This window comes from Pan troglodytes, chromosome 15 (assembly GCF_028858775.2).
Source record: "Pan troglodytes isolate AG18354 chromosome 15, NHGRI_mPanTro3-v2.0_pri, whole genome shotgun sequence".
Classification (NCBI taxonomy): Eukaryota; Metazoa; Chordata; class Mammalia; order Primates; family Hominidae; genus Pan; species Pan troglodytes.
Window position 1 is genome coordinate 53258640 of NC_072413.2, and position 12957 is coordinate 53271596.

Sequence of the window (12957 nt, forward strand, 5' to 3'; positions counted from 1 at the left end):
TGTGAAAATGTCAGCTCCAAGATAAGAAAACCAGAATAGCTCTGAACCAGAAGGAGCAATGAGATGCTCACACCTTCAGTAATTTTATAAGGTCGTCCTTATGCTACTTTGAAGGTACACTTTGGCTTTGCTGAGGGGAGGGACATCAAGAGAAAGGACAAAAAGGCTCAATTGACTTTAGTGATATATATAGGCATTACTGTTCAGAGTATGTCTTGCTGAAGGCACACAAAAATATGTATAGCTCAGCAGTCTTAAGAAGGGGCAAGGCGTGAGTTGCTGTGAAAGGTCAGTGGGATTCTCTGTCAGTGACAGTGAACTATAATACAGTGGCATGATCGAGCCTATATAATGGTACACTAAAAAAAAAGCCAAATCGGCCTGGCGTGGTGGCTCACGCCTGTAATCCCAGCACTTTGGGAGGTAGAGGCAGGTGGTTCACGAGGTCAGGAGTTCAAGACCAGCCTGGCCAAGATGGTGAAACCCTGTCTCTATTAAAACTACAAAAATTAGCCAGGCGTGGTGGTAGGCACCTGTAATCCCAGCTACTCGGGAGGCGGAGGCAGGAGAATTGCTTGAACCTGGGCAGCAGAGGTTGCAGTGAGCCGAGATCACGCACTCCAACGTGGGTGACAGAGTGAGATTCCGTCTCAAAAAAAGAAAAAAGGCCAAATCACCATAAACTTTTCCATGGAAAGTATCTGAAGGCACCCCTATTCAGGTTCAATACTAATTAACAAAACAAATGCTTTTTTTTTTTTTTTTGGTAAGGAAAGTTGATATCCAAGCTCCGCTTTTTGAAAAGTTGTCTTTGGTATTTCAAAGTAAAACTTGGCAATAAAAGCATAGTTATGCCTGGTAAAAAAAAATGTCAGCAAACCCTAAAACTGCAGAATAAGTTGCTGGGTTTTTTGTTGTTGTTGTTCAAAGAACTGAATGCTGAGCAAAATCTATCCTCAGGACCATTTTTAGCAGGCTGATGTAACTAGGTTATTTTAGCCAGGCAGCTCCTCCTTTGCTGTAGCAGGTGCCTGTGAATTAGGTGTGCTAGGGCTTGAGAAGAATAAGGACAGGCTGGCTGGTCTCATGCTAATGCTGCAGGCTCCCCCAAATTAAATTTCAATGACTGGAAAATATCATTTTCTTGAAGATTTCAAAATGTCACATGAGTGCCTACTCATTTACTTAAATAACACAGTCTTATGCATTAATAGACAGACTGTTTCCCCCACTGATTTTATCAACTTCTGGTATCATTAGTTTAAGATCATTCTGGAAGCACAGCAAAGAAAATTATTTTATTACTGGACAATTGTAGAGCTTGCCCCCAAAGGAGGTTAGTGTCTTTCCTCCCATATTTTATTTTCTCTTCCACATATCAAATAAAAATATAAAATATATATCAGGATGTTTTCAGCTATGAAATGTTTTAAAGTCCTATACATGACTTAAATAGCAATAGAATTTATTATCTCATATAACAAGAAGTCTCAAGGATTGGTTAAATCAGAGGTGCACTGATGTCCTCAGCCTCAGGTAACTTCCATCCTTCCGCTTTGCCATCCTCCTGTTTCTTCAGCTAACTCCTCTCATGGTTCCAGGATGACAGCCATAGTTCCAGATATCACATTGCAGACACAATGGCATCTAGCAGCAAACAGATGGTTTCTTGCATGTTTCTCTTTTTCTCGTTGTTGGTAAATATGATTTTATTTAGGAAAGTAATGCATTTCAACAGAAAATGAATGTCTCTTTGTAGGGGTAAGAGAAGATTTTTTCAGAAGTATCTCAGCCAACTTCCCATTGCATTTTATTGGCTAGAATTACATCACACTCCCATAAGATTATTATGTGAGTTGAATCAGTTACTGACAGGGAGATTGAGACCACCCTGATTACCCTAGAGCAGGTTCTCTCAACCTTGGCACTACTGACATTTTTGGTGGGATAACTCTGTCGTAGAAGCTGTTCTGTGCATTATAGGATATTGAGCAGCAGCATCCCTGGTCTCTCCCTTCTAGAGGCAGATTGTGCTTCCTCTCAAGTAGTGACAACTGGAAATGTCTCCAGACATTGCTGATGTCCTCTGGGAAGCAAAATCAATCACTCCATGAGAACCACTAGCTGAGGTCAATCATTATTCACACAATGGTTCTGGGCCCACCTCCCCAGAAGCACAGATAGGGTAGCCCAGATCAGGATTCTGTTAACAAGCAAGAAAAGGGGAAATTGCTGTTCAGTAGGCAGTCAGAGGGCAGTGACTCCCACGCTCACACCATTTTCTTTCTTGCTATTCTCAACAAACAGACCAGGGGCTTACTAAAAATATAAAAGATGTTAACACAAGTTATTTGGCATTACCTGATGAATACTGGTGGTTATCTAAATGCCAAGTGGCTAATGTAAATATCCTTGTAATCAATGGGTGAGCTAGGTAATTAAATCACAGGTAATTTGTGTTGAAGCATCAAAATCATGACTGGCTGGTTGGCTAGGTTCTGTAGGGCTCAGATGTTCCTACTTTTGGTCATATATTTGCAGCAATGACTTAGATTTTGCCTTTATTCAGGTCCTATTTTCAATGTACAAGTCGCTCTACTCATGATACTTTTATTAGTCATCCACTGTAACATTTGTGGCCTGGATTAAATCTTTTAGTAAAAGAAAGTATAAATATTTTTATTAATTCAACAGATATTTATTGGGTGCCTATTATGTACCAGGCATGAGGCACTGTAAAGGAAAACAAGGCTGAAATACTACACTGGATAGTTAAGGAAGGCTCTCTGAGGCGATGACATTTTAGCTGAGACAAGTTGGGAGAATAAAGAGAGTTGATAAAAGGAACATGTCTGATTATACTGGGCCACAGTAAAGGGTTCTGATTTTATTCTAAGAGCGGGGAGAAGAATCAAACGGCTTCAAAATTGTATGTGTGTGTGTGTGTGTGTGTGTGTGTGTGTGTGTGTGTGATGAGCTGCTTCCCTTTGCCTGCTATATTTTTGTACTTGGAATGCAGCTGGGTTTAATTCCTTCTGTGCTATAATAATTAGTGGGCTATGCAAACCTGCATTCTCATTTTGTGTTTTTTTTTTTTTTTTTGCCTTCTATTTCTTAAGGCAATGTTACCGTTTTGGCTTCTAGTCTCCTATGCACAGCTCTTCCATCTCCTGGTTCTTTAAAAGGTCCCAACCTCTGGATTCAAGCTCCAGGGTCTATGGCCTCATCCGAATCATGTCTTTTTATTTTATTTTATTTTATTTTTTTTTGAGACAGGGTCTTTCCCTGTCGCCCAGGCTGGAGTGCAATGGCACTATCTTGGCTCACTGCAACCTCTGCCTCCCGGGTTCAAGAGATACTCCTGCCTCAGCCTCCTGAGTAGCTGGGATTACAGGCGCACACCACCACACCCAGCTAATTTTTGTATTTTTAGTAGAGATGGATTGGGGGCGGGGGGGGTCTCACCATGTTGGCCAGGCTGGTCTCGAACTCCCGATCTCAAGTGATCCACTCACCTTGGCCTCCCAAAGTGCTGGGATTACAAGGGTGAGCCACTGCGCCTGGCCTGGATCATGTCTTTTTTAATCTTACTCCATTGGCTTTGGAGAGAACACTTTCAGGGGAACATCCCACTTTCCTAAGGAGCAAGGTCCCTCATTTTCTTCCATCTCCCTTTCAAAAACTTCTTCCATCTTTCATAATTGCAAGGGTTAAATGATTCTAAATATAGATCACTGTTGTCCTTGCAGAAACTCTTTCTAGCATTTGAACATAAATTATTCTACTGTTGTAGAACCCCAAAAGCCAGATTCAACTACCTGGTGCGCAGTAAGCCAAACACAGATATGTCAGCCTTAGGAGCAGAGAAGGATTATTCAATTTGGCCAAAGTGTGAGGATAAGACAGGCAAACTCTCAAATCCAACCTGCCTTTGAACATGATTGAGTGTTTTCATGAGAAAGGTAGCTACGTGGAAGGTGAGATCCCTAGGCCGATCAAACTTCTGAATGCCATCAAGGCCAATCAGACTTCTGAATGCCGTCAAGGAGGTCTGAATGACCCAAGAATCATTGTTCTTTGGAAAAACAAGTTCATTAATCCTGTGGGCAGCCCCTGAGGGTTAGGATATGAAGTTAATCAATTAGTAGTGACTACCCTCTACCGAAATGACTATGTGCGAGTAATCACGCATGGGGGAAGAAAAGAACAAAGAAAAAAGGAAAACAAGTGTTAAATCAAGTTTAGTCTAAAGCTGCCTCCTTACATATTTTAAGTTCAGTCCAAAAATTTCTCCATGCATAGTAAACTGAAACCTAACTGAATGTGCAAACAGACTAACCTACCTATTAGTACTAAACCCCCTGGCTTGTACCAGCCACCGGGTTTTGGCCAATAGGTGGCCAACTATTGAAACTGTGTTCAAATAAGGCAAATGCTGAGCTGTATCCAATGTGGCTGTTTCTGTACCTCACTTCCGTTTTCTGTATGTCACTTCCCATTTTCTGTCCACAAATCTTATTCCACCACGTGGCTGTGCTGGAGTCTCTCTGAGACTACTCTTGACTCAGGAGGCTCCTTGACTTGTGAATCTTTCTTTGGTCAGTTAAACTCTGTTAAATTTAACTCGTCTGAAGTTTTTCTTTTATCACAAGTAAGACAAACACCTTATGATGTGGTTGTTTGTTTTTAAAAAATAATATAGGCTTGGCCGGGCATGGTGGCTCACGCCTGTAATTCCAGAACTTTGGGAGGCCGAGGGGGCGCGAATCACCTGAGGTCAGGAGTTTGAGACCAGCCTGGTCAACATGGTGAAACACCATCTCTACTAAAAACACAAAAATTAGCCAGGTGTGGTGGTGCACCCTTATAATCCCAGCTACTTGGGAGGTTGAGGCACGGGAATTGCTTGAACCTGGGAGGCAGAGGTTGCAGTAAGCTGAGATCACACCACTGTACTCCAGCCTGGGCGACAAAGCAAGACTCCATCTAAAATATATATATATATATATAGGCTCGATGACATCACCATTACTTATTGAGTACCTTCTAGGTATTAGGCACCGAGGTTGGTATTGGGATAAAGTGATGAATAAAACTCAGTTCCCATGTTTTCCAAAGCTCTCATTCTACAGGGGTTATAATAAATAAACTCTAGTGTAATTAGTGTTATGAAAGAACTAAACAGCTTTGTGAAAGAGAATAATTTTGGGGCAACTAGATAGGAAGGCTAGGGAAATCCTGGCTTGAAGAAGCCCTAACTGCGTTCCCATGCCACCCCAAATAAAAATAATATCTAAGTAAAAATTGTGCTGGCTAGGCAAATGTTCCTAATATTAAGTTCCCCAGTTTTGTACCCCCCTCCCGCCCCCACCACCCCCAGTGCCTCCAAAATCCCTCTAAATATAAAGTCTGGCACCTTCAGTGCCCTGAGGAGACTGTTAAGCCAACACCTAAGGTAGCGTTGGGGCCAATGAGGTGCAGAGGGGAGAGGAAGCTTCCGGGCTGAGGGACCTCGAGATGGAACAGAGATTGCCTGACTTGACGGAAGAGCTAACATAATGCTGTCATTGACTTCTGTTGTACTGCACTTGAGTTCCATAGACTACATAGAGATTTTAAATGTAGGGACATCAGGAATGCAGATTGTTACTTGTGCCTAGAATTCTAGTAAAAATTCAAACATTAAGGAGGGACTTGGAGACCACTGTGGCCTGTTATCTAATCTGCCCAAGTGTTAATTTTGATGAAAAGAATGTGACGATTTCAGTCTAAGCCTTGCTTTTAACTTTAGCAAGAGAAGGAATTTCTCCTTTTTTTTTTCTTTTGAGACAGACTCTCGCTCTGTTGCCAGGCTGATGTGCAGTGGCGTGATCTCGGCTCACTGCAACCTCTGACTCCCGGGTTCACGCCATTCTCCTGCCTCAGCCTCCGGAGTAGCTGGGACCACAGGCGCCCACCACCACGCCTGGCTAATTTTTTGTATTTTTAGCAGAGACGGGGTCTCACCATGTTAGCCGGGATGGTCTCAATCTCCTGACCTTGTGATCCACCTGCCTCGGCCTCCCAAAGTGCTGGGATTATAGGCATAAGCCACCGCGTCCGGCCAGAATTTCTCCTTTTATGTGCTATCAGAAGTGAAATATGGGCACAGTGACTCATACCTATAATCCCAGCATTTTGGGAGACTGAGTTGGGAGGATCATGTAAGCCTGGGAGTTTGAGACCAGCCTGGGAAACATAGGGAGACCCCATCTCAACAACAACAAAAAATTAGCCAGGCACAGTGGCGAGCATCTGTGGTTCAAGCTACTTGTAAGGACGAGGTGGGAGGATCACTTGAACCCGGGAGGTCAAGGCTACAGTGAGCCGAGTTGGTGCCACTGCTGCCTAGCCTAAGTGACAGAGCAAAAACCCTGTCTCAAAAAAAAAAAAAAAAAAAAAAAAAGAGAGATACCTATGGAAATTGAGTGGCTCACTGTATTGACAGTGTAGAAACCACCTTCTGAATGTTCTGAGGGCAATACTGTGGGGATAGGAGGATCTGGGACCTTGATTTGTTTCCCATCCATTGTACTGGAAGGGCTGTCCTTGCTCTACATGTCTCTTACGCTGCCCCACCATGAGAGTGCAGATCACTATAAGATAAGTTAACCTAAGGAACTTTTTAAAAAAATTAAAATTATCTTCTAAACTGTCTGTATATATCAGGGTGTGCTTTTTTACTTCTGCCAAGAGTCTCCAAAGATAATCTTGGTTTTTAGCTCTTATCAGATTTTCACAGGGGCACAAGATCTAAAAAGAAGGATAAGAAGGATAAGAATTATGATTTCCTGGGTTTCAATACTTATTCAACTTTATGTCCCTCACCATCCACATCTTAATTATAAGATAGAATCATATCTGTTAGACAGTGTGCTGCCTTGGTGCTCTAGTTTTTCCTGAGTTGTTCTATTTATTGTGGATAATATTTATATTCTCATGGCTGAGTAGCTCCTGCCCATCCCCCCGTCATCACCAATGAGCTTCACACATGCATAAACCTGGGCTTAAGCTCAGGGCTTGAAGCATGCTCTAACGGCCACATTCCAGGCATATTTTTAAAGTACATGCTTTACCTTTGCAAAGTTGAAACTTTTAAAAGCACTTCTGCTTCTCTTTTCTTATTTGGTCTTTATAATAACACAGTCAAGTAGGTAGGGAAAGGCATTATCACACCCAGCGGCCTAGGTTCTGCAGCAAAGTAGGTCTAGATGCAAAGTCTAATGGAGCCTGCCTCTTGGTTTCCTTTCTCCAGCAGCGGGGGAAGTAAGTTTGATAAGGAGGGGCGGGGGGTGAGAGAGAGAAGATGAAATGGTGGGTGTCCTAGTCTGTTTTATGCTACTATAACAGAACACCTGAGACTGGGTCATGTATAAAGAACAGAGATTTTTTTCTTACAGTTCTGGAGGCTGGGAAGTCCAAGGTCAAGGGGTTCATAACTCTTGAGGGGCTTCTTGCTACGTCATCCCATGGTATAAGGTGGAAGAGCAAGAGAACACCTAACAGAGCGAGAGATAGAGAGGGCCAAGCTTGCTTTTATAGTAACTCCCTCTCTTGATAAGTAATCCACTCCCTTGATAATGGCATTAATCCATTCATGAGGACGGAGCCCTCATGACCTAATTGCTTCTTAAAGGTCCCGCTTCTTAACACTGTTGCATTGAGGATTAAGTTTCTAACACATAAACTTTGGGGGACACGTTCAAACCATAGCAGTGGGTGTTTTTATTTGGAGGTTGGAGTAAGCTTATTAAGGAATAAGCAGTAAGTTCTTAGTTTTTTGTTTTTTTTTTTCTGAGCAAAGAACAGAAGTGAAACCAAGTCTATATAAGACAAATCCCTTGCACTGAGTTTTAATTAATATGTTTGCTGGCTTGAAACAACTAAGTTTTAATTACTAATGGAATAACCAAATATATATACTATATATATTTAGAACTTTTCTGCTGCTATGCCACCTCAGTCTTGTTCTTCTTTCGGCTCTCACCAGTCCCATGGCCTCAATGTGCCACCCCATGCCCACCTGGGGAGCACCTTCCTGAAGACCTACCATAGGACCTGTGGGTTGATAAACTATACTGGCTCTACTGGCTTTGCTTCTAGGGGATCATTGCCATTATACAAATGGAGAAACAAAATCAAGGGAAGGTCTTGCCTAACATGGTTACGCTCTCTCCTAGTTCTTTTCTCCTAGACTGGGGCTATTCAAAGTGTGGTTCACTGGCCAATCTGAGACAAGAACTGAAATTGAGAATAAGATTTTAGAAACTTTACTAGCAATTTGACAGAATAATTTTATGTCTGCGGACTTTAATTAATCCCAGCTACTTGGGAGGCTGAGAAAGGAGGATTGCTTGAGGCCATGAGTTTGAGACCACCCTGGGCAACATAGTGAGACCCTGCCTCAAGAAAAAGATGAAAAAATATAATAATTAATAGTTCCGGCTTTTATTACGTCTTTTAAAATTAATTTCATTTTTATATCAACTTTTTGATTCCTCTAATCAACAGGAATCAAGTTTTTTTTTTTTTTTTTTTTTTTTTTTAGACGGAGTCTCACTCTTGTCGCCCAGGTAGGAGTGCAGTGGTGTGGTCTCAGCTCACTGCAAACTCCACCTCCCAGGTTCAAGCGATTCTCCTGCTTCAGCCTCCCAAGTTGCTGGGACTACAGGTGTGCCCCGCCACACCGGGCTAATTTTTGTATTTTTAGTAGAGATAGGGTTTCACCATGTTGGCAAGGCTGGTCTTGATCTCCTGACCTCAAGTGATCTGCATGCCTTGGCCTCCCAAAGTGCTTGGATTACAGGCGTGAGCCACCATGCCCAGAAGGAATCAAGAGGTTTTAAGAAGGACAGTGTTTGAGATGAATCTGAAAGGATAAACTGAAGTTTTACAATTTTGAGCTAACTATGACATAAAGAAGCTTCAAATGATCATGATATATTGAGCTAATATTGCTCACATATTAAATCAGACATACAGTTTGATGCCAAGGTGTACCATATAACACCCTTCCTTAATTTTTTTTTTCCTTTTTGAGATGTGAGCCACCGTGCCTGGACTTTCCCTCTCCAATTTTTATTAAAAATATGTATATAGATAAAGGTCTAGATGGAGATACTGAGTGGTTATTTCTTGGTGATGAGATTATGGGAAATATTTTTATTTTGTTTTTACGTTTTAATATTTAAGATTTTACACATATATTTTACAACAGTAGTTTTATAATTGGACAAAATTATTTTTGTTAAGGACTGGCTAAAATCAAAGTTGCTGGTTTAAGTGTAACTTGGTACAACCTTTTAAAAATCATTTGGCAGTTTGTATTAGTAACTGTGAAAGTGTTGATAGTCTTTTTCACCTAGTAATTTCACTTTTGGGTATCTTTAAAAATCTACATTCATGAAGATGTTCTATGATTTCTTTATAATGGCAAAAAGTGAAGGAAACAAGTTATGTCCAAAAATAGAGAATTAATGCAGTAAATTTTATGTCCACTTAATGTAATTTTATGCAGCTGTTAATTATGAAGCTTATGTGGAAATATGAGGAATGCTTATAAAAGTGAAAAGAGGATGTAAAATCGCGTACAACTACTATTACAGTGTAGTAAAATATATGTGATGGGGCAAAAGGTCTAGAAGAAAATACATTGTCCTCATGTTTTTCAATGTGGTTAATATTATTTTCACAATGAAAACAATAATAAGCTTAAAGGTTGGGGATCAAAAGTTCCTCACTGGCCCTCTGATTTGAATATAAAGTGTTAAAAATTTATATCCATCATTAACCAGCCCTTAAGCTTCTACAGACTTTAACAGTTTCGTGTCAGCCTCAACGTTTATCTACTTTCTGACCGGTATCCCTGCCATGATTTTCATAGGAAAGAGAGTCAGAAGGGACCTTTCCAATTTTGTCATTTTACAAATTGAAACTCTGAACCCCAGCCTTCCAAGCTAGCAGCAGAACCAGTATGAGGATCCAGGTCTACTAGGTTATCTAATAGTATCTGAGACTATTTATAGCTTCAGGTCCACCCACGAATATTCATAAACTTGACATGTCTGCTGATTGAACCCTGGCGTCACTACCCTTCTTGGCTGGCCTGGGAGGTTTGATTCCTTTCCCTTACAGTCGTGCTCAAACTTTCATTCTCTACCACTTGGGGGCCGCAGACGCGTCATCCAGGTCTCCCTTTTCACTTCCCCCTTCCCGCCCCCAGTGTCCGGCAGGGGGCGCCGTGAAACTCCGGATCCGTGGCCCCTCCCCCGGCCAACCGTCGATTGGGCCGGCGCGTGACGTCACTCCGTTTTAGCCAAACAAATGGGTTTCGGGGCGAGCGTTGGGCGCCGCCGCGCCGCGCTGGGTGCTCGGTCCGACTCAGCGGTGGGGAGCGAGCCAGGCCTCCCGCCACCGCTGCTGCCGTCACCACTGCATCGGGCTGGTGCAGCCCCGGGCCAGGCCGCGGCCGGGGCAGGAGCGCAGGTGGGTCCGGGCAGAGGTGGGGCGTGGCGCGAGGGCCGCGCGACTGGGGTCCGGCGGCGGCCACCGTGGCCGCTCCCCGCCCCCTCCCGCCGCCTGCCTGCGCTCCCGGGGCGCGGGGCGGGTGGGGGTGGGGGCGGGGGCGCCGCCCGCGGGTCCGGGGCAGGGACCCGGCCGCCTGCGCCTCCTCCGGTGCGGCTCTTTCCGCGCGCACGGCCCGGGCGCTGAGCGCCCCCGCGGGCCACGGAGGGCCGGGCGGGTAGGGAGCGGGGTCTTGGGTCCCGGTTGAAGCCGAGGAGATCACGGATAGGCCGTGAGCTTGCACCGGACCGGCGCTCCCACCTACGGGACCCAGAGCTGTGAGGAAGTCAGCCTCTGGACTGGGGTCGCCTCGCCCCTGTCGCGCCCTCCCGGGCTCGGCCACTCTGCCCTTCCCTGCCCCAGCGCAGGTGAGCTGGCGCTTGTCCTTAACCTTTCTCGACGACGAGGCGGGACGGAGGCTCGGACGCCTCCCCAGCCTCTGGGCTGGCGCAAGTCGACTGCGGTTCGTCCTTAGTCCACGATGAAGTCATAGGGCTGTGGGTCCGTGTGTCTGTGACGTCAGAAGATGGGTCCTGGGATGTCACTGCAGGCCCGGGCGGGGACCTGGGCTCGCGGAAGGGCCGGGGGGACCCGCAGGGTAGAAAAAGGAAGTTGTCTTCCACGAACGCTTGGAATCGCAGTGGATTTGAATCGAAAGTTGTTCGGTATCAGCATTTTGCAATTTTAATGTAATAGTTGTCAATTTCTTTAACTTCTTGTCCAGCAAGCGTTGCGAGTACAGCTCAGTATAAGACATTTGATTTAGAAAAACTTAAGTCAGGGTATGAGGTTTTTTGGAGGGTGTAATGTAAAAAGCCTTTTAGGAAGCTAAATTCATAGTTTGATAGTTTGCAATCAGAATTACTGAAAAAAAAGAGAACCACTTCTAGTGTTGATAAATCAGTTTGCTATATATATATATTTTTTAACTGGACATCTATCTGCTTGTTAGCATTTTTTGTTAGAAAATGGCCAGGAGGAGGGAGAGTGGATCTTACATGATTTTTTTTTCTGTTGTAAAGGGAGGGAGGAGTTTGAATTAATCCAACATTTGTCTTAAATAATAATTACCTGAGGAGTTAATTTATCCAGGTTGTCCCTATCCCACCCTGTGCTACCATGCTACCACCCCATGCAACGATGGTTTAGAAGTCAGCAACAAGCCGTTTTCTTGCTTTCTTACTGAGACCCGGCTATAACTTAATATAAAAACATATTCCAGGACCGCTTGTCTGGATAGGTAACTAAAATTTTGTCTGTAGTGCTTTTAAATATGAAATTACAGAATAAAAAAATGATTTGTCTGTGAATACTGTTTTTCTTCCAAAGCTTTCAGAAGAGATCTAACTGGAAGAGAAGCTAGTCACTTGTCATAGTGACCCTCTTCGGGTATTCCAGCATATCAGTACTTTTCATTTCCTCCTCTGTAGAATAATGTAAATGGAATCTAGTTCAAAAGGTAGATGGCTTAAACTTGAAGCATAGTTAGTCTTTAGCAGGAAGCTTGGGTAGAAGTCCTTAATCCTTCCTCACTGACCTTGACTTGTAATGGTACGGTTTTTTTTTTCTCTCAATACTTCCTGCTCCCCATTTGCCTTTTAGAGGTGATTGATAAGATACTGTCTCTCTGGGTTTTACATCAACATGCAGATGGAAGTTATGCCCATTTTCAGGCAGGAAATAAAAGCAAAAATTTACCCGTTAGGTACTATTGGATTTGACTGGAAGTTCACAAAACAAGGCTTTCCTGTACATGTTATTTTGATACTCACCACAACCTTGGGAATTTGACAGCATTGTGTGCGCTACTGAAAGTTGTTGTGGTTTTTTCTTCCTTCTTTTAAGAAATTAGGAATTTTATGCTAACAGTGTTGAGTGAAGTCTCTAAAGATACAATTTTGTATACAAATTATTTTTTGTATGTACAAATTTTGTATACAAAATTTTGTATGAAAGATACAAATTTGAGCCTTTGGATCACCAGAGACTGAGAGGCACTTGAATTATTATGCAACTGCTGATACTGAGAGTGTTAGTCAACCTTTAAGATGAAAGAATCTTGGCAAGATACTATGTAATGCAATTGAAGGAGGTCCAAAATGGACGCTTGCATGTGTCTTTCCCGAGCGGTAGCCATTCTGGGGCCGGCTACACGGCTGTATGTAAGTTAGGTGTACTAGTTTTTTTGTATGTTTTTTTGAAACAGAGTCTCGCTCTGTCACCCAGGCTGGAGTGCAGTGGTGCGATCTCGGCTCACTGCAACCTCCGCCTCCCGGGTTCAAGCGATTCTCCTGGCTCAGCGCCTCGAATAGCTGGGACTACCGGTGCGTGCCACCATGCCCGGCTAATTTTTGT

The 12957-nt window shown here is 43.4% G+C and overlaps 1 protein-coding gene and 1 long non-coding RNA gene across 42 annotated transcripts in view; one reads left to right on the forward strand and one right to left on the reverse strand.

Moving 5' to 3' along the window:
* Positions 1–1448: 1448 nt before the first annotated feature.
* On the reverse strand, positions 1449–11077 carry LOC107968171 (uncharacterized). Its single transcript, XR_010151124.1, has 3 exons — positions 10994–11077; positions 7438–7538; positions 1449–2086 (listed from the first exon to the last, which is right to left on the reverse strand). It is a non-coding gene; the product is annotated as an uncharacterized LOC107968171 (long non-coding RNA).
* Positions 10310–12957, forward strand: part of FBXO34 (F-box protein 34) — a 110231-nt gene continuing 107583 nt past the window's right edge. For 7 of the 41 annotated variants that reach the window (XR_010150800.1, XR_010150799.1, XR_010150797.1 and 4 more), the window contains 1 exon segment: positions 11118–11267. Coding sequence is in view for 1 of the 41 variants with exons in the window: in XM_063792682.1 (XP_063648752.1) it covers positions 11290–11291 (2 nt within the window). In the remaining 40 variants the exon portion in view is untranslated. 41 annotated transcript variants of the gene reach the window in all.